The 20564-nt window shown below is 44.3% G+C and overlaps 1 protein-coding gene across 2 annotated transcripts in view; it reads right to left on the bottom strand.

Moving 5' to 3' along the window:
• Positions 1 to 2954: 2954 nt before the first annotated feature.
• The window catches only part of LOC135391469 (uncharacterized), a 36741-nt gene continuing 19131 nt past the window's right edge, over positions 2955 to 20564 (bottom strand). The window contains exons 2-3 of one of the 2 annotated variants that reach the window (XM_064621732.1): positions 14871 to 14941; positions 2955 to 5656 (exon numbers count right to left, since the gene is read on the bottom strand). In XM_064621732.1, the coding sequence (XP_064477802.1) occupies positions 3402 to 5654 (2253 nt within the window). In that variant the 5' untranslated portion in view covers positions 5655 to 5656; positions 14871 to 14941 and the 3' untranslated portion in view covers positions 2955 to 3401. The remainder of the gene's footprint in view (positions 5657 to 14870; positions 14942 to 20564) is intronic. The other variant, XM_064621731.1, reaches the window with a different exon arrangement.

Raw genomic sequence — 20564 nt, 5'->3', positions numbered from 1 at the left:
GTTGTGTGCAATTTACGTCTTTGATCTGCACACCTTCTCGACAGGGTCGGCGAGAGGGAGGGGGTCAGCCAGGGATGGCGCCCCTCCCGACCCACCACCAGCACCAGGAGACGTGACGAGGGGTGCCAGGACTCATCTCCATAATTTCTCTCACCAGCCCTGCTTCTAGAAACCTCTAAACTCTGGAGCTGGAGGCAAAAAACTTCTACACTTGAAATCTTCAGATTAGGGAAGAATTTGATGAACATGACACAGTCTGAAACACAGTTGAATGTTTTATTGTACCACAATTACATTTTCCACCACCGTTTTGGCACATTATGGCCGGGGTTGCTATACGCCATTAAAACCTGAATCATCGTCATCGTCGTTGTTTTTCAAGATGAATGTATGATCATGGGGGAGTAGAAGTGGAAAGGAAGGCTTTCACCTGAATGCTCTACTTATGCAGGCTCCCAGAAGCACAGATCTCCCTTGTCACCTTCAACCCTGTTCTTGTTAGGGCATCCGCATCTTTTTCACTTGCCGCCCAAAACTGTAAAGTCTTGTTCTTGGATGCTATAAAAAAAACCTTGCAACCATAGGATATTGTCTGTTGTAAGAATTGAATTACAGTACCTTGTTGAGGTGTTTATTGGGACCGTCAGATCCCCATAGGCTTGTCTCTGGCCTTTTCGGATCAGTCGACAGACTGAGAGAAAATATAAAGTGGTTCGCTTCAATCATAATCTCAAAGTAGTTGCTAGAAAGTCAAATAAGCAGTGTGTTTTCCCTAACGATTTCAGGTTGGATCTATTAATGCCCTTCAAGAGCTCAATCGTCTAAATCACCAGAGGTGAGCGTGGGTATGGGCATATACCGTATTTACTCGATTAATTTGCGCACTTTTCTTACGGAAAAATGACGCAAAAGTTGGGATTAAACGTGTGCAAAATCTGTTAAAAGATGGGCCTTCAGGTGAATAATACAGTAGAATCTCGATGATACGAAGCTCACGGGGTAGCGGAAGACATTCGTATCAAAAGAGTTACACCAAAATAAAAATTTTGGCAAGAAAATAGACAGTGACTGTTCATTTTCCATTACTGTCAGTGAATCAGGTTGGTCGTAACGATCTTCTCTGTTCGTTTTTAACAAATGCTGCCGAAATTTGCGAGATAATTCGAAAGCACGTGCTTTCCACGCTCCTAAAACCGTCTTGAGAAATGCTGACGCGTAATGTTGCCAGAAGTTTTTCTCCTGATACGTTCCCTCCACGTGTTCCGGTCGACAGCTTCGCAGTTTATTGTTTCGAGGGGAGTAAAAAGGTCAAAACAGAGGTAAGGTTTCGTGCCATGTAATCCCATTGATCTTGTCTCCGCCACCAATGGGAGAGTCATTGGTTGCATAGCGCAACATGATGTAGGGAATTTGTGGTGAGGATCTCCCACCCTGTTCGAAAGAAGGAGCAGCATATGCCCCGTGACGCTGTCACGTCACGGGGGCCCTTATGCCTTAAATAAATACCGGTCGCGGGATAACGCGATGATGTCGTGCACGTGTAGAGTGCGCAAATTACGCGAACTGTTATTTTCACTACTTTTTTATTGACAAAGTTGGGGTGCGCAAATTATGCGAGTAAATACTGTACCCGCAGATACCCTGGCAGTTTTCGCCATCCTAACAGACTCATTAACTTACGCATTCTTCGCAGTTTTCATCACGAAAGATGGCTGAAAAAGTTTTTTTTTTTTTCACATATTCCAGGTCATTTGACCTTTCACTGGAGCACCAGTGGCTTTCACTTGAATAGCTGACAAATTCGACATCGAACATAGCGAAAAGGCATGCACTCGTGGAAATAGACGAGTTCAGAAAATCCCAGTGCTCTTTGCGCACGCATTGCATCCTGGGCGCTTGCTAAGCGGGGTAACGAAGAATAATCCTTCACATTTCCTTTCGCTGACCTTGACACGTCGTGGACAATGGAACGGTAGGGGAGAAACCGGAACAGTTTGGAGGCCACCCATTTCTTTCGTATTAGTAAACTCCCACAGTTCAAAGCGACGCTAAGCACTCTGGGATTTTCTGAACTTGTCTATTCCTCTATGGTTAGTGACAACTTATGTCCTAGAATTGGGACCGCCCACTCATCTGCGGAACGCTCCTGCGATTGGCTACCAGCCTTTGCATGACGCCCCTGCTTCGCGATTTAGTGCCGTCTCTCTCCCTCCCCCCCAATCCTCACTTGGCCGCGCCGCCAAAAAGAAAAAGTCAAGCGCGGACTACTGAACGGGAAAGTGCTGACACCATCATCGATCATGTGTACATCATCATCATCATTTTGTGTGTGGGGAGGGGGGGGGGGGATTCATATATCAAAACCTTTTGTGCCATTTGGCAATGTGCCGCACATGCGTTCATTAGGCGTTTTAAACTTAAAATGTTTTGAATGGCCCTTTGTACTACTTTAAAATCGGGTAATATGTGGCCCCTGCATACTGAAATGTAACTTATGGACAGAATTTGTACTTTAACATAAAACAAATGTTACATGAGCCAGCCAGGATTGTACACTTTGCTACAGCTTAACAAGCCTACAGATAAGCCTGAAGGGTGTTGTGTTTTTGATCAGAGACATAACCCTACATCATAATGACATAACATACATCACCCTATTTTACATAAACTGGTGAAATCTAGCTTATTAGAAGTCATATGTCCTTTTGCTAAGTGGTGTAATTTCTGCTCTGGCAGTAATACTCTCTAAAATGGAATATACAAGGATGTTGCAAGGAAGCACCAGCTGGAGAAGGCTGACAAGCCTACTGTTCCACAACTAATAAAGGGCATTATATTTTGTACTGATAGCACTTGCAAATTTAAGGTAGCTAAAACAGAATATTATTGATACCAAATACTTGCTTTGTTGCACAAGTCAACTACACACTTTTATAAATGCAGAATTTTGCACAAACAGTATTTACAATTTTATTTACAATCTGAAATGCATTTTTACAATATGTATTTACAGTATTGTTCTATAATGACTTCTGACAAAGCCAGAAAGTGAGGTGACAATGGCTAAGAGTGTGAAGGTTTGAAATGTCTGAGTGAGAGATCTTGTCACATTACCTTGATTTGCATGGACACTGCTTACTTGGAACACAATGCTGATTCGATGACTCTGAAGCCATTACAATAAAACTTAAAATTTACACTCTATTCACACAAATTCTAAAAGAGCCAAAGTGAATCAGGTGGGAATGTGACACAAACAACAATGTTGGCAAAAATGATTAGAGTCTTGAAACTTCCAACTGCACGTGGTGCAAGTTGGCACTTTGGTGATGTAAAAAAAGTCCAGCATTGCCACTAGCACATTTACCTCAAGCTGACATTGGAATAAAGGGAAACTTGCTTTAATGCATATCCAAGCTGGCTATGCCTCTTTTGCCTGGTGCCAAGTATGGTGCAGTTCGTTTGTAATTCGTTGAATTTCGCGGTGTACTTCTGCGAGACAACTGTGTAGATCCTGTACTTTGAGAATTGTATCCAGACCCTGAGCTAAGAGTTGCATTCCGTTCTGGTTTCATCTTGAAGCAGGTGAGGATGCTATCCTGAAGGTATCCACCAACTTTGCTTGTACACGAGAACGCTATGAAGATGAAAAGACCTTCAAGAGTGTTGAATATAATGAAGAGGTACCAGAGAACATCCAAATCTAGATAGCCTGCAGCAAGTCCAAATGACCACGACAATCCCATCATGACAGACAGACGAAAGTATAGCCCAAAGTTTCGTCGTGCCGTGCCACTGGAGTTCTTGCTTGCTGACTTAGTTGACCCAATAATCATTATGGCTGTTGACACAAAGAGGATCATGTTGACAATAGTCACCACTGCGGCGGGACCAGCAAAGAATACAAGCAATGCCTTGCGCTGGCCAAACCAGCAACTGTGCCTCCCGAATGCAGGTCTGTACTCACGGGGGAATCCATTTGAGGGCTCATCAAAGAACACGGCTGTTCCAATGATGATGGCAGGAATGCTCCATGAGTAAAACATATACACCAGATGCCGCTTCCACTGGGAGCCACTTCCAACGCGCAGCTCCCTCGTGGCAGCACGTAGTGTACGCCATACGTCGTATGCCATAGCATTGGTCCAGAAGAAGGACGCCGTGAAGAAGTAATATGCTATGATAGCAAGGGCTCGACAGGGGACAAATCTCAAGTGAGTCAGCTGACCCATGATGAAAGAAATGTAGGCTGCTAACAGGGCAACAGACAAGTGGGCCAAGTTTTTTCCCGACAAGTTACGCACTTCGGGCACAACTGCAAAGATAAAGAGATGGACGACAAGGCAGGAGATGGAGATGCCCAGGCCAATTGCAGATGCGTAACCCATGTAAGGTGAAAACTTTGTTATCTCATTGGAAGTGTTAATAAAGAATGCACACACCATGGCTCGGTTATCTGTCTGAATGTGAAAGTCTTGTGGTTTAAAGTCTTTGTCATACCGTAATGCATACATATGACCACTCGGTCGCAGCATATACTCATCCTGCTCTAGGTGAGTGTGAGTGCAGTTGAGGAACTCATCGGACATCACAACCCTTCCACCTGAGTCATCGTATGCCCCACTGCGTAAAAATGTTCGCAGACGACTTTCGTCATGTAGCACACAATGTTTTCCTTCTAGCACATATCCAGGTGTGCCACAGACAATGTTCCTGCACTTCTTGTAGAATGGATCGTACACCTCGGTCTCACCACACAATTCAACTTTCCCGACAATGTTTCCACTCTTTGGGTTGACGTCCATGAGCACGCTGAAGCTGAAGAGGCGTCCCTTGAGACCCGACCCTGCAGGTCCACAGTTTATTGGATATGTTACGTTGTTGCAGATGGCACAGTGGTTGTTACGATATGTGATCCCATCACTATGCACTTTAATTGTGTGTGATTTGCACTGCACTTCAGTTTCTGAACCACTCCAAGAAGGATCACAAGTGTCTACAACTGGTACACAATTGTATGATGCATTCACTTTCGGTGCCTTGTACTTTAGATCACATGTATAAAAATCACGTTCGTCATCAACATCCAGCCAAAGTCCCCACTTCCCTGCATGGAGCTCCAAGTTCTCTCTTATGTATGTTTCATTGATATCTGGAGCAATAAAAACATCATCACACTGCATATCTGGAATCCACGGTTTTGCTGTCTCATAATCATTGTTGCATATGGCACAGAAAATATTTCTGTATGACACTCCAGATGCTGAACTAGTAGCTGGTGCCTGCAGGTGTGGGTCAGTCACGGGGTCTGCAGGAGATTCGCACTGGCGCAAGATGTTGCCATCTCCTTCCCAGTCAGACATGCAAATTTGCTGGACTAAGATCCCGTCTTGCTGTTCATTGTAGCGGAAGCAGGACCATATCTGCCGTTGTTGTTTTATGGCGGGGTTGTCCGAACAGCAGTCACCATAAGCAGCACAGTCTGCATCACAGCTACAGGTGCGATATCGATGGAGTAAGTCTTCTGGTAACGATGTGTTATCATTGCCAATGCAGGTGCTGTTGCAGCTGGGTAATTCTGGTTGGAAGTCCCATTGTGCGTGACAGGATGGGGCAAGCACCCCCACTGCAAGCAGGAAGAGAGGCCACATCATACCTGTAAGGAGGAGCAAATAAGTTGTAAGGTAAAGCAGTGGCAAAAAATCTATTCAGAAGTAATTACTGTGACTACCTTGGATATCTAACCTGTCTGCGAAAAAACAAGTGACGTGTTTGGTTCTATTTATAAACCACTTATGAGGAGAAGATTGTGCCATGTGCATAAAAATTATATCTATTAAAGTTGTTAGTTCAGTAGTGACCAGCCATACAACTCCCTGACATGGCATTTGTCTCTTACTCTGTTTCTACCAGATAAGGCATGCCTTTTTCTTGTGCTCCGTATTCAATATTTGATTAAGTATTAAGAGCCTGCTTATTAGAAAAGGTTGTAGTACAACCCAATCACTCTACTCATTTTCCCCCACAACAGCAACTTTATTGTAACCACCGTACTACCCATTGTATCTTTCTAACCACGAAACTCCCACAATGTCACTAAAACAATGTTTGCTAATCCCGAGCATTTTGTGCTGATGGGAAGATTGGGAAAGGTTAGCCAATAGCACTGAGTACTTCCAACCACTGAAAGATCAAAAGCACCAAAAGGCAGGACCCTTCAACTGATGCACCACACCAGCTCCACCCCAGTTTTGTCTCCGTAGCGGTGTATAGACCGGAATTTTTGCCGTGCCCACTGCGTCGCCATTTTGCTTTGACTGTAGCACCACGATGCGGGCACTCCGGCTCAGTCCATTAGCGAAGGCGTGCGCTTGAGACAGTGCTTGTTGTTCGGGCACCCCATTGGCTTTAAAGATATGCATAAGTGTGTTTTTCTATATGCCTGTACTTCATAAGGCTTAGAAATGAAATAGAGCAAAAACTGAAATTAGCAAACAGTAATAAACTTCCACGATACAAAAGGGCCATATGAAGTTTCCAGTTTGTTAAACCATACATGGAACATGGTTATTATTTTTTTATGCATATATGGTGTATTGTTGATGAAACCCACGCAATCTGGGCTCTTTGATCTCTTTTTGCTTTCATGCAAGCCACTGGACTCCTCGAAGAGCTCTAAACAGAATTCCAACCTGTCGTCGCTTCGCGTTCACCATAACTCATCCTCTCATATTATCCTCTGTGAAGTGGGGTAGGGTCCTGTGGCTACTACGGGGAAACATGTCATTATAACTTCTTCATTTATTGTTATTGTTGTTGTTGTTAATGCAACGTTTTTTGGCAGTGTGGCGCAAGGGACTATAAAATTGCGGCTAGTACCGAATAGATAGTTTCTCTGATGATATGTTTTGGTATTCACACATTCCTTCACTTGTCAAGTAATGATAACTATGCTGTGTTGAGCACAGCTCTCTCTCTAACAGTAATATCAGCAGCATCATAAATTCTGATTGATGTTATTATTTCATGGTACAACGAGTTGTTAGCTCATAAAACCAATACTTTGATCTTTTTATATTGCTCTTCGATGGAAAACGGTTACACAAACAGACTGGCATAACTGGGCAACATTAGACAGACCATGCGCTCACCGGAACCAAAGAGAGAAGGATTGTTGTCACTAATGTGTGTCACAGACTAAACTACTTGATAATTGTGCTACGTTACGTAAACAAGGTTTTCATAATTCTATTTTTCGACATTGTTTACTTAAACTTGTCCATGCTATGCACAGTAGGAATTTCGTAGTTTGCGAATAACACCATGTATATTTAGTTGTGAACCTTGAATTAAAATTTGTTTGAAATTTGAATAACAACAAATGATTATGGAAAGCGTAATTGGTGAAAGCACTGGCTGTTGTGTACACATTCTGTCTTAACATTTTTAATGTAAATATGTAACGTAAAATAAATGTGTGCTGGATGTGGGCAAGATTAACCCGTTATTAAGTATTGCATCACAGTTTCATTCAGTACTGGGCATGAACATGTGAACGTTGCGGCCTTTTAAGTGCAGCTAGAAATCTGTGCAGCCGGTACACACCTTCATTCGCATTACAAATCTCATTCAACTGGATATTTTGCTCACATTAGTTCTTTGTACAGTCAACAACAGTGCAGTACAGTCCAAATAGATACCTGTTGTTCATTGAGAGCGATAGCTGCATGAAAATGCCACAACTCCAATACCGCACCTACAGGAAACTTGCATTCCGCGAGCTTCTCCCACAGCCCCCATTCTGCCCGTGCCTTCAGGTGGCGTGCCGTGTCGAGAGTAAGGAGGGAGCTGGTTCGTAGCTAAAATTCTTGTCTATAGTTTGTTTTCGTTTCAAAGCAATTTTCAATATTCAATTTCAAGTATCATTCAGTGTGTCTGTAGCATTACAGTATTTTTAGTATTGTAGTATTTTAGCATTGCCAGTTTTAACAGTCAGGATGTCGAACCGAAACGTTTTTCATTCTGGGTTCATACCGGTTCGATAAAAATAGTGGAGCTCCAGAGTAAAACAAATACAGTTCATACTAGTTCCGGCACAGATGACAATGCCAGTCAGGTCAGTGCTGTACAAGGACTAAAGTAATCTAGAGTAATCTATGATATTCTCTTTGAACTGGTTTCGGATCACCTTGTGCATGTGGTTGCGATTGAAGCAATCCAACAGTGTGGGAGGCTATGAACTTTTTTTTCTATCATGATCAATTTTTATAAAGCACCAGAGAGACTTGTGAATTGGGATATTTAGCACCAAAAGCAGTGGGTAATCACACTAGAGACAAAAGCATGACTTAAAAACACAGTTTATGACAGGAAAGAATGTCAAAAATGTTGTTGAATATACTTGACTCTTGCAGATGCAAGGACTAACTTCAAAGACGCATCCTGGTCACCATTGGAAACGTTATACGCCCTGCTACTGTTAATGAGCATGCCCCAACACTTTGCATTATAGTATATGCTCCATCCTGTTCACAAATAGAGGCTACTGGTTGATGACAGCACCTCCATATCCAAACGGGGTACCAAAGCTGTCTCCCCTAGCCCCACCCTAGTAAGCGAAGCGGAGATTTGCGGAGCTCAAGTCGGCTGCCAGTGGCGTACAAGTGCTTGCAGTCAGCTTGCATCTGTGTTCCGACACAGAAAAAAGAAGAAATAAATAGCGCGCAAAAACCTCCGCTAATCTCTTGTCAAAATTACCTAAATGTCGTCATAACGTTGCCCTTGTGTGGAATATTGCTGTTGTCATGTTGCAGCAATGTTGTAAGAACATTTTCTAACCATGTTACTAGAATGTGGCCTGAAGAGGATATTAGCGATGTTTAGGCAACGTTTGAAGAAAACATTGGGGCAACGTTTTGGCAACATGTGTGGTTCTGAAAAAAAAAAGACAAGATTGTATCGAATTTGGAGGTTCCTTGAAGAAAAAGGAGGAGTGAAACTCTGAAAGAAGTAAGTTGTGTGCGGTCATTCCATTCAATTTTTGTAAGACAGATTCAAGAAATGCTCTGGAGGAGTGCCACCTGGAAACTTGAAAATGATTGAGATAATACGATACAAGGTGGTTACGTGGGTGAGTTGGTCACAGTCCATCCTAAGCTCAGTAAAACAAAACTGACAGTTCACACCGAACGTCAACATAAGCACACTGACGGCATCTGAATGTAAGCTCAGTTTCAAGCTGATACATCAGTGTTCTGCCTTCGGCCTTTGGTGAGTTCCAGGTGCCCCAATTTTCCACTTGAACTGAAAATTTAGGCCGCTGCTAGGCTTTGCTCCGAAAAAAAAAAAATTCATTCAATTTCGGTTTGCAAACATTTTTTTTGTTTGTTTTCGGTTTTGGTTTGTTTCAACACCCTGTTCATACCTGTAGTACAGGGTGTGTGCAGAAAAACATGACCCGCATTTTTACATGTAACTCGTTGTCTGCTTAGCCGAGGAACTTCCGGTGGCGCACGACGGCGTATTTATGCGTGCGAAAGCTACAAAAAAATCCTGGAAGCCATACTCAATGTAAAAAAATAAACAAAGCGCGAAAACATGGGCTTCCATGCATTAGAATAGGGCGGTGATGACACTGCATGGTAGTGTATTTCGGTCTCATAAGAGTTATGTGCAGGCACCGCTAGGGGCACTGCCGATTAGCATCCATGTGGGACATCGTTTCGATTTATGCACCGATAGCTCCCCTAGCGGTACTTGAACACAACTCTCCTACGTGCACCATGTTGCCCTTTCACGTACACCCTGTTGTCCACCATGTTGCCCTATTCTGATGCACGGAAGCCGACGTTTTCGTTGTTCCGTTTATTTTTTAAGCTGGGTATGGCTTCCACAATTTTTCTACAGATTTCGCACGCATAAATGCGCCATCGTGCGCCACCGGAAGTTCGTTAGTTAGGTAGGCAACAAGCTATGTGCCTAAATGCGGGTCATGTTTTTCTGCACACACCCTGTACATCATTTGAGAAAGGGAAAATGGGGGTAAACTCCTCCTTCCCATGTAAGGTTCCCATGGGACCCCTCCCAAAATATTTTCGTGGCTGCACTAGTGAGTCCTTGTCTCTTCGGTGTGTGCTTCTTAGTTGGATGGGGTTCTAGGTCTTTTTTTTTAATTTATCCACCAGCGAAAATTTAAAGAAATTCAGATTTTGAAGAAAAAAAAAAGACCTTCTGGGAGTTCCAGTGACCGAGAACTCCCACAAGAAAAGCCATGTCCTGACAGCTGGTTGATGAGGTTAGTTACCTTCTGTGTAGAGATTATCTCACACTGCGAACTTTACCTGACATGAGGGCATTTTGAGGCTATTTGACTATTTCCCGGGTGACGTATGTGATGTACATGATGGACCACATTCAGAGTCTAGGGTCTAGGGACAACTGCTCCCACGTGGGGGCGATCGCGTTGTTCGTGGGCGGAGCTTTGTAGGGAGACACACAAACCAGTGAGATACTGTTAGGCAATGACGCTTTCCGAAGTTATTGCGTGAGTGCGAAATTTTTGCAAACGTGTGATCTTCTTGTTTTCCCCGTAGCAGTTTGCTGTAATTTGAACAGAGATAAAATTACTAGGTGATTCTATTTTCACACAGACAGATAAGACATCAGAAGAAGTACTTAGAGAAATCCTGTATTTTAATAACCTGAAAATCTCTGGCGGTAGAGCCGGGGGACACATCTTCTATAAATCGTATGGCTCGATAGTTTTCAGTGAAGATATAAACTTATGTTGTTTTCCGATGTGATGCTCCACGCGAGATGACAATAACTGAACTATTATACCACGGTGTGCGTTTTCGGGAACCAGTGCAGGGCATACGGTCGATCGGTCAGTTGGTGCATGGTCCAGTGGCAATGCGCCAAAAAGAGTTTTTGGGAGCCGAAGGTGTTTCGGTGCTTTATGGCACAAGAGTGAAGAGGTGCTTTATGGCACAAGAGAAGCCAAATCGGCCGCCGGCTCTAAAGTGAAACGCACCGCTTCCAAAACATTGTCGCCACTGGCGCAGCTGATCTAAATATCCCTAATTGGCTGTGTGATATATGTGTAAATATTTGGATGCTCATTGGTCTCAGAGAACTGGCGTCAGTCTTCCTTCGCGCTGACTAGGCCGGAGTCATTTGATTGAGGCGCAAGGATCCGAACGGTCGGTCGAACGTAGTCTTCAGATTTAGATTGTGGCGAACAGCTAGTGTGAAAACGGAATAGCGCATCCAGCTGATCATCACAACAGTGGAAAGACAAACATGACAGGGAATCCCTGCACTTCCAAAGCACGCAGAAATCGTGAGGAGGTCGCACTTCTTCCGATCTCCCGCAAGACAAGTAAGACACGGTAAAACAAGTTTGGTTACTTCTTGTTACCGAAGGAAGTAATCCAGGTTTATCGTGTGAAGTGTATTGCGTACAACATTTACGAGTCATTCTGTACGTTAGAGGCATTTCATAGTGCAGTGCGTTGCCGTAACTTGTGAGTTTCAGATATGCCGCTAATTAAATTATATGTGTGGTTATGCTATAGTTGCCCCTCATGCATGTCGCAGCCGTTCATTCACTGTGATCTATGAACGTTTGTGACAAGTGTGCTTTGGCGTTCAAATACGGAATCAACACTGATTGCCTATCCATAAGTGATTTTCGTTCAGAGTTACGCATCATCAATAAATTGTTTTATTTTATAGTTTAGTGCTCCCGCAGCCATTGGCAACAACGACACACCTGGCCCAGCTGCTTTCGAAAACTGTACACCTTTACGTACTGGGTGTGCGAACTGCGATTGGCTTTTGAACTGCTCTTCGGTGTCGAAGCATCTAAAGCTCCAGTGAAGACTGTTACAAGACTTGAAAAGATATGTACTGTAACGTACTGTAACTTTTTCTGAACAGTTCACGAGGACAAATAAACTTGCTTTATCAGCCATTGCTTTTTGTTTCTCTGCTTTGGAACAACACGTACGTTACTCTACAGCAAGCACGGAAGAAAAACAAACGAAGCTGAGACTGGGGGGGAGGGGGATGAGAAGAGAGACGAAAAACCCGAGGAGAGAAGGGAAAGGATGTTGAGAAAGGAGGTCGGTCTGCGCCTGCGCACTTGAACAGAGCTTTTTTCCCGCGCTGCTGATCTTGACCGCTGTTAGCTGTGGCTCCTGGAAATCACGTGGTTTGGGCGTCCGCCATTTTCCTTGGACCATTGCGTATATGGGAGCACCAGGCGAATCAAACAGTGCCGAGGGAGCCGAAGAGGAACAATCGCCGCAATACATGTGGTCCCACCTTCTGTTAAGAAGCGAAGGAAAACATTCTTCCAATGCACTGTAAATATTCTTTCAGTAAACAATAATAATCGTACTCCAGCAAGGGAAGGACAACGGACATATTTTCGTTTCCGTTTTCATTTTCGTTACTCCTATATTTTCGTTTCCGTTACGTTTCCGGTAATGGAACGGCTGTTGCAGAGCTGCGGGAGGACAGCCCGTCGCGCTCTGTCTGCACCCTGTTTTGCCCAAGTGCTGCTGTGGTGTCATGCGCACACACAACACAAGTAATTTTACGTTGTTGGGATGCACACATCCTGCAACATTTTTAAAAAAGTGTAGGAACATGTCTTCAGTCAGTCTTCTATCTTCAGTCACTCAGAGTCCAGCAACCCAAGATATGCGTAACCTTCATCCAACGTCACATTCATAGGCGAAAGCTCTCAGTAGTAAACAATACTGCCATAGCCACGGTGAAATGAAGGAAGTAAAAACAAAAAGAAAAAGAAATCATATGCTGTCATCCTCGTGCTATGGTGGAGTAGAGTGTGTGGAGTCTTGTGTAAGTCTCATGTCTTGATGTCATGGAGGTAAGTATATAATGTCACGAGTAGGTAAGCGAGTGGTTCACCCTCGATATCCAATATTGCGCTTTGTTTCCATGCTGTCGTGTAGAGGGAATGAAGTCATTAAAATACAAAAAGAAAATGAAAAGTCACAGAAATATCATCGCACATCAGTAATAGCCATTACCCGAATTCAGTACCGGACGATAATTTTCGTTTCCGTTTCCGGTAATGGAGGACAGTAGTGTGCGTTTCCCTTTTGGTTATCGTTACCATCTCCAATTTCGGTAATATGCCGTTTCTGTTTCCGTTACCATTACCGTTACCCTTCCCTGACTCCCGCACGTGTATTCGACCGATAAATTGTACAGTCTACGAAATGAAACGTTTGAACTGTTCTAAATAGGTCCCTACAGCATCCCCATGTGGAACAGCCTTTAAAATTATGGCAGTGTCTTTTCCGATATCTTATATGGTGAGTGGCTAACAATGAACCAGAAATATCAATATCGCGAGGTTTCCGAGGAACGGGATTTTGTGGGGAACCATAACGCCGTCCAAGGAATACTTGGCTGCTGCCAAATAAATGGAAGCCATCGCGGCGGCGGCGGCCATGTTTTAGCATTGTTAAGGAGTCCCCGAAAGAGAACGATCGGAAGCGAACTGATCGTGTCCTCGAAGCGACCAGGAAGGCCGCCGCACGGGAAGGATAATCCCGATGGAAATTGATGTTCTGAGGCTGGAACACAGAAGAAAGGACAAACACACAAAGCCTCAAGTGTCTAAGAACAATTAATGAATGAATTAACAATGATTCTTTCTTCAAGGATAATCCCCACGAAGTAAAGCGCACGCGCGTCGCTCCCTGCTCTCCCAACTGATCGTACGCGGAACTACTGGGACTGCTCAGCCGGTTCCCGAAAACTCTCTAATAAAACTCCCAAATATGTCCCCCTACTGATGCACATAAGATACATACTTAAAGGGACGGTCTCGTACGCCCTGCCCCTCTCATAAAGTGTACCATTCGATTGCCCCTTGTTGAAAATGGAATACTGCAAATTTACTCGACAAAGCACGTCACGGTTATTATATTTAATAACCGTGACGCGCAATGTCGAGTTTAATTGATAAAGATTGCAGAGCATGCCGCGATCTGTGTTGGCAACAATAGTCCGTAATAGGATACAGAAATCGTCTGCTTTTGCGCGCGCTAGTGCGCCGGCGTGAGCAGACGACTTTCAGAAGTGACTGGGGAGCGCGGCAACTCTCGTACATTTTCTTTCAGTTCTCAGGCCAAAAATGCACATTCTACTACATATGGTGGAAAGCTCGTGGCTTTCCAGGTATCCGATTATGCCCCACATTACCCACAGTCAACGCACGGACTACATTCTCCGCTGGCGGAGGTACCATAATTTCACGCGTATTAGCCGCGGCTTATGCGCGATTTTTTCTTCTCACGGGCGCTCTGCGGCTTATCCACCAGTGCGGCTTATCTGATGACTATTTTTTTCCTGGCATTCGCCCCATACGTCGGTTTTAACGAAAGGGTCGACAGTGCTCGGAGAACAAGGAACAGTCTAAACAAGGACAACGACACAAGAAGACACACAAACAGAGGCTCCTGTTTCTTCTTGTGTCGTTGTCCTTGTTTAGACTGCTCCTTGTTCTCCGAGTCATGTACCAACAAGCCCATCAAGCTACTCTGGTCGACAGTGTCCCTGGAACAGCGCTGCCCTGCCGATGCACGAACGTAACAGGGACGGGTTCACATTCGAGTAGATTGATCTTCCTGGTGCATTCCCGTAAGCAGCTTTAACGAAAGTGGTGATTCACGTCTACTGGAAGAGCAATGGGGTAGTCCACCGCCCTCTGGTTGTGCAGGACTGGGCCGAGCAGAGCGGCGAAAGAGACGTTGTTGTAACCAAGTTGTCGTAAGTGGCGTACTGGGGTTTTGGTCCCCCTCGAAGACAAAGCGTAAATTAACACTCACCTGTGACAGATCCTCGGATTTCACGCTGTAGTAACACTCACATGGCCAAATAGTGTCGGGACTTTGCGACGCTGCAAGAGTAAATTAATAACTAATCAGAATTTGCGGCAAGACGTTTCTGGAAGCCATTGCGCGGAAGTTAAAAACAACAACAAAAGTACTGAAAGCAGCACCCAACTGCGAGGACTACAAAAAATACACTGACTTTCGAATTTTGAAAACTGGCCTTATCCTCGAAATTTCCCCTGAATTTGTCTTGCGAAAAGGTGCGGCCGCAATTTAGAGAGCGAAACGGCGCGAGTCCCATCGAAAAAAATCGCCAGCGTTTGGCCGACAGGCTTATTACACTATATGCATGTTCCCAAGGTGTACGGTGGACGGGAAGGTGGTTCCTTCGTGTACATCTCTCGAAATGATAACGTACCTGTCAGCCCCAGGAATCAGCGTCACAAAGGAATGGGGAGGAAGCGTCGGAATGCACAGGAAGGTCGAAAGCAGAAAGGCGCATCGAAAATTCCTACAAAAAGCTCTCGGGAAAGCGACAATGGAGTGTTGGGGAAGTTTCTTTGGTGGCCCACATCCAGCATATCCTCTCGTTAGCAGGAGGAAGCAGAGTGAAAGAAGTCTCCTACATATCGCCTACGCATGAATCACACCGTTTGGCTTTCTGGAAAACTGTCCGGAACACAATTGGTATCGGGGAAGTCCTATCACCACCAAAGTTCCGGTTTTGAGCAATAAGGGCATTCGAAAGGGGGAGTGTTCCTTGAGGGTCTTGCCAGAAAAAGCAAGTGACGGTCGAAGCGCCGTACCAAGCACAAATTGTAACTCTGCACTGTGTATACCTCATAATGTGCTTTCAACATTTTTTGGGCGAAAGGAAACCGCTTTGAAGACATCCGCGAAGCTCTGCGGCTTTGTCGTCTCTCCCTTCGTCGGCCACACTCAGGGTTTTTACATTATGATTTTCAATCACCAGCTTGTCTGCATCTCAGCCACGCGACCCCCATACACATACGAACACTCATGTACTATTCAGCTGGGACGGGTGTCACCCCCTCCCGCATACTCAATTCCGAACTTTCAATATGACAATCCCGCGCAAATCCCTGGATAAAGTGGAAGTAAAAGTTGTCGCGATCGTTGTTTTTTCCATCAACCTGACGTCCCGCGAAATATTGAAATACGACAGGAAAGTAGGTACAGAAAATTTTGCAGTGAATGAGTTTCACTACGTCGAACTGTCACATTGAGTGCACGTTATTGTAGCACTACCGTGGTAAACACTCTGAGGACATTTCTGCTGCTGGACATCGATTCCACGGGAACATCATGGAGATGAGCTCCATGATACATGCATCGAGAAAATAATGTCTCGCCAAATATTCCTTAAACCTCTCGCCTAACGAATAAGCAAATTACTAAGTTCGCGAAATTAACAACTTTTACGGCATTTTCTGTGCTTACAAAATTAAAGCGTTGCTTTAAAGGAGCACTGACGTGACCGAATTTGTTTTGTTTTTCCCTACGGAGTGTTCTGCAACGAATAAAATTATCCTTCGAAGCAACGAGCACTGCAGGTGATCCACGGAATGCTCAATGAGCGGAAGTCATCCCCATATCATCGTCATCATGTATTTCTCTCTCTCTCTCTCTCCACGGAATGCGCGCGAGGCCCTTTAAATCCTCCACTCGTGAAAAGATCGTATCGGGGACTCGGGGAATGAGTGAGTGTAAAAGAAAAAATGGGAGAAAATTGGCAGCACCAACGTGGAAGCCGACTACTCCATACCACGTAGACAACTCAGGATTGTGTATTTATCCGACTGTTTTCCGGTAGTTCCCGTGTTCCTTGTCTCGGGGTTTAATTATTTTCATCATGTGTCACCAGTTAGATTTGCTTTTCACTCTTATTGATGTTTTTGTTAATTTGACTGCGCAGCTATAATACACCGTAGATCGAACTATTTTGCATGGTGGCTCCTGATAGACAATTTGACAGATGTGTTTGGAGCCACGTTAAATGTCACCTCACCGCTCCTTTAAAACGCGTGCGCCAATCTGTTGGAAGAATCCTCTCTTATTTGTGTTCCAATATACTGTAAACAGGAAATACAGTTGAATGATGGCAGTTAAAGAAAAGGCCTTTTCTTCAACTGCCATTGGTAGTCTCCGGCCCACGGGTATAGGCATGTAAAGGACTGAGATTTTCGAAACACTATAATTTCAAATGGATAAACACAAATCCGCTAACGCAATATCCAAGGCACATATTTGACGCAGCGACGTACATTGCGATTATGAAGGTTCGAGATATGCAGGGTGTCCCACCGAAAAAGGGCCAGGGCTAAAGAAAAAAACTGAGTGCTTTACACAAATGGAACCAACTGTACGTGCTTGGCAGTTGTGTGGTCTATCCAAAAATATTTTTTTCATCGCCCCTTGTCAATTAATTAGCGGTAATTAATTTTCTAACTTTTTAATTATCGGTTTTAGCTCTCAGATGTCAAAGAGGAAGTTGTAGTACATGTCAAAAAAGACAACTGAAGTGGTTCGAGGTCGCTATGGCTTGTGGTTTCGTTTTCTCCCGGGTTTAAAAGTTGGTTTCAGATGCCGGGCGGACCGCAGATCGCTGTCCACAATCCGGCACCCGCGCGAGACGATTCCAGCGCCCTCCGGCGTACATTGACCTTGAGATTAGCGCTTGGAGACCATCCTTGGGCCACGTCACACAAGAGGAAGATATTTCACCTGTTTCACGCGGCACATCTATCAGAGCGCACTGCAATCGTCGCGCGCGGGCGTCGAATTATGGGGAGCGCGCTGTGGTGCGTGCAGCTTCTGAAACCAATTTTTAAAACCGGGAAAAAACGAAACCACAAGCCGTAGCAACATCGAAACACTTCAGTTCGACATGTACTACAACTTCCTCATTGACACCTGAGAACTAAAACCGATAATTAAAAAGTTAAAAATTAATTACCGCTAATTAATTGAGACAAGGGGCGATGAAAAAATTATTTTTGGATAGATCACGCAACTGCCAAGCACGTACAGTTGGTTCCATATGTGTAGGTGGGACACCCTGTATTACGCTCGTCCGGCCTGTCTTCCAGAATTTTATTTATTTATTTTTTGTTCTTCCTCCGAGGGGCGGATTCGCGACTTAAGCAATCATGGAATCAGTAGCTTTTTCAATTCTTGTCAAGTGCAATCTTTGCAAATAACAAATAATCGATTAGTCCAGTGTACTGAAAGTTAAATTGCAGAGGTGCACCAGGTAGCTCAGGTCATAGTCATGATTTATTTGTTGTTGTTGTTTGCGGCAGCTCCGGGTGAACAGGAAAATAAACTTGATTAGGTTAAAGTACTTCTCCACCCGTATGTGCTTCCAATTTCAGTGCGTTGTGCTCCTTGGTGAATGGGAGTACCATTAGGAAGCACACTTTTTGGCGCCAACGTACAACGATTCGACATTCGTTACCTGACGTAATTTTCCCTGGTACTTGTAGTCATGGACGTTAGTTCATTGAATTTTAAAATTACACATACACAGGTAGACATTTTTGACTTCTGGCTACGTTACATTACCGCATAAAAGAAGTAACAGTTGCGGCGTATTGGCATATATTATGTCTTTTGGGGATGATCCCGCTTTAGCCGAGGCAGTTTACGACATTGCAAAGGTGTCCGACAGCAACAGGTGTGCACATACTATGCGCATCTATCTTGTTCGCGGTCAGACAGAAGAAGGCCCCACAAACCGGTTGTCGGCCAGGGAGTTTCGCGAGAGCTACAGTAATAGCAAACGCTTCACAGCCAGAAAAAACGAAACGAGCGATCGAGGAACCGTCGAATGTAGGTCAGGTATGCTGTGGGGATTCCCAAGACATCTCGCAGACGAAATAGAGCGAAGGATCAAGTGAGCCACAATGTTGTTCCACATTATTCTTCAAGTGGGGGGAAAGTAACAGGTTGCTTTCGTAATGATGCTAACATTGCTTTGCATGTGGGAACAACCTGCGCTCATCCGGGTGTTCTCTGTATGGTCTGCGTGCATATCCGGCTTTGATTTGTCGGGACCGATATGATTTTTTCCCTCGTAGGTCCCTTCATCCAACACCTCCGTATTGGTGAACATCAGCAACCTCAGAACATCAATTGCCATCTTGTGCGACCTCCGTCCAGGTCAATGCGGACTTCCGTCCGCATTGACCTTCCACATCTTCGAGGGCGACACAGAAAGAAATGACGGTAATTACAATAAAATCCCCCCCCCCCAATACACCATTAAATAAAAATACTACAGAAAACAGGAGCCGTGTAGTCGCCGTGGATCCGGACGGTCTGCGCCAAGAGAAATAAATTAGCCGCCTTAACAAATCGGGTACTAGAAACATGACGATTCAAGAAAAATACCTAGTTCTTGAAAATTATCATTATGATTGTCATTATGATCGCAAGATATATTATGGCAGTGTTCAGGAGCACTGAAATTTATCTGTACCTCATATCTCATCACATTTCTCTGCATCTCATATCTCATAAATCTCATATTTACACACTGTATAGTGCTGTTCGCTGTTTCAACTTGGAAAAAGAAAGAGAAATCGATAAGCTGACATTATTGACAATGGGCGGCTCCGAGTTTGCTACCGCAATATTTATATAAGAAGGGTCTTTAAAGAAAACACGTGAAATCAAATGAAATTACCCATAGAAATAAAATACAAGGGGTTTTGTACACAACTGTTCGGTCTCTATTTTTTAGTGCGTCACCATTCAACTTAGTGTGAGAATTAAGATGGGCTCATCTTAATTCTACCATTGGTAAACTACTACCGTGACGGTGGTAGTTTAGCACAGTGCACGCAAAGACCAGTCGTAACTTGTTGAGACTCATAAGCCACAACTGGTCATATGTTCCGGGGGGGGGGGGGGATATATATTTATTGAATGGAAAGGTCTGCCAGACCAAGGTCGGCATGCTATTCCATTAAAAAAAAAATCAAAAGAAAACGAAGAATAAATAGAAAGGAAAGGACGAATAGGAAAAGGTGAGTCTCCGTAAAAAGGAGGGAAAACAAAAACGAAAAGAAAGAAGGGAAAAGGGAAAAAAAATAGCAACGAAGAAAGAAGAAAGAGAAAAAAAAAAAGAAGAACGAAAACGAAGGTGAGGCTCCTGGAGCGCGCAGCTCAGAGCTTAGAGGCCAGGCCACTGCACTTCAGAAAGTGCAGTAAAGCAGTTGTGACGGCCCACTGTTGGTGCTGAGGCACAGGGCCAAGAAGTGCGGCCAGCGTGAGCTGGCTAACATGGACAGGGACTACGCAGGACAAGTGTAAAGACAATGCCGGAAAATCTGGTATTATGTATTTTATTTATATAGAGAGAGGGTAGCTTTGTTCTGTTGTTGTGTCGAACCCCGATACCCCTGGTATAGACGAAATCGTACAAAAGTATAACAACCACAGAAAGGAAACTGCGAGCGTATGCAAACGAGGGATGTTTTTTTTTTAATTCGGTGTTAGCCCCGTGAAGCAACTGTGGCTATGAGCGGCGTACAGACGTGGACAGATGGAGAGAGGACAGCAGGAAGGAGTGGGGGACAGAGGGGTTAGTATGCGTCCTGGGCCGACTTCAAGGGGAACTGTGCCGACATTCGTCTGTAAAGTCTTCGGAAAACCCAGGGAAAA

The sequence above is a fragment of the Ornithodoros turicata genome, chromosome 4, assembly GCF_037126465.1.
Source record: "Ornithodoros turicata isolate Travis chromosome 4, ASM3712646v1, whole genome shotgun sequence".
Taxonomy (NCBI): domain Eukaryota; kingdom Metazoa; phylum Arthropoda; class Arachnida; order Ixodida; family Argasidae; genus Ornithodoros; species Ornithodoros turicata.
This window is presented reverse-complemented; position numbering and strand designations above follow the sequence as displayed.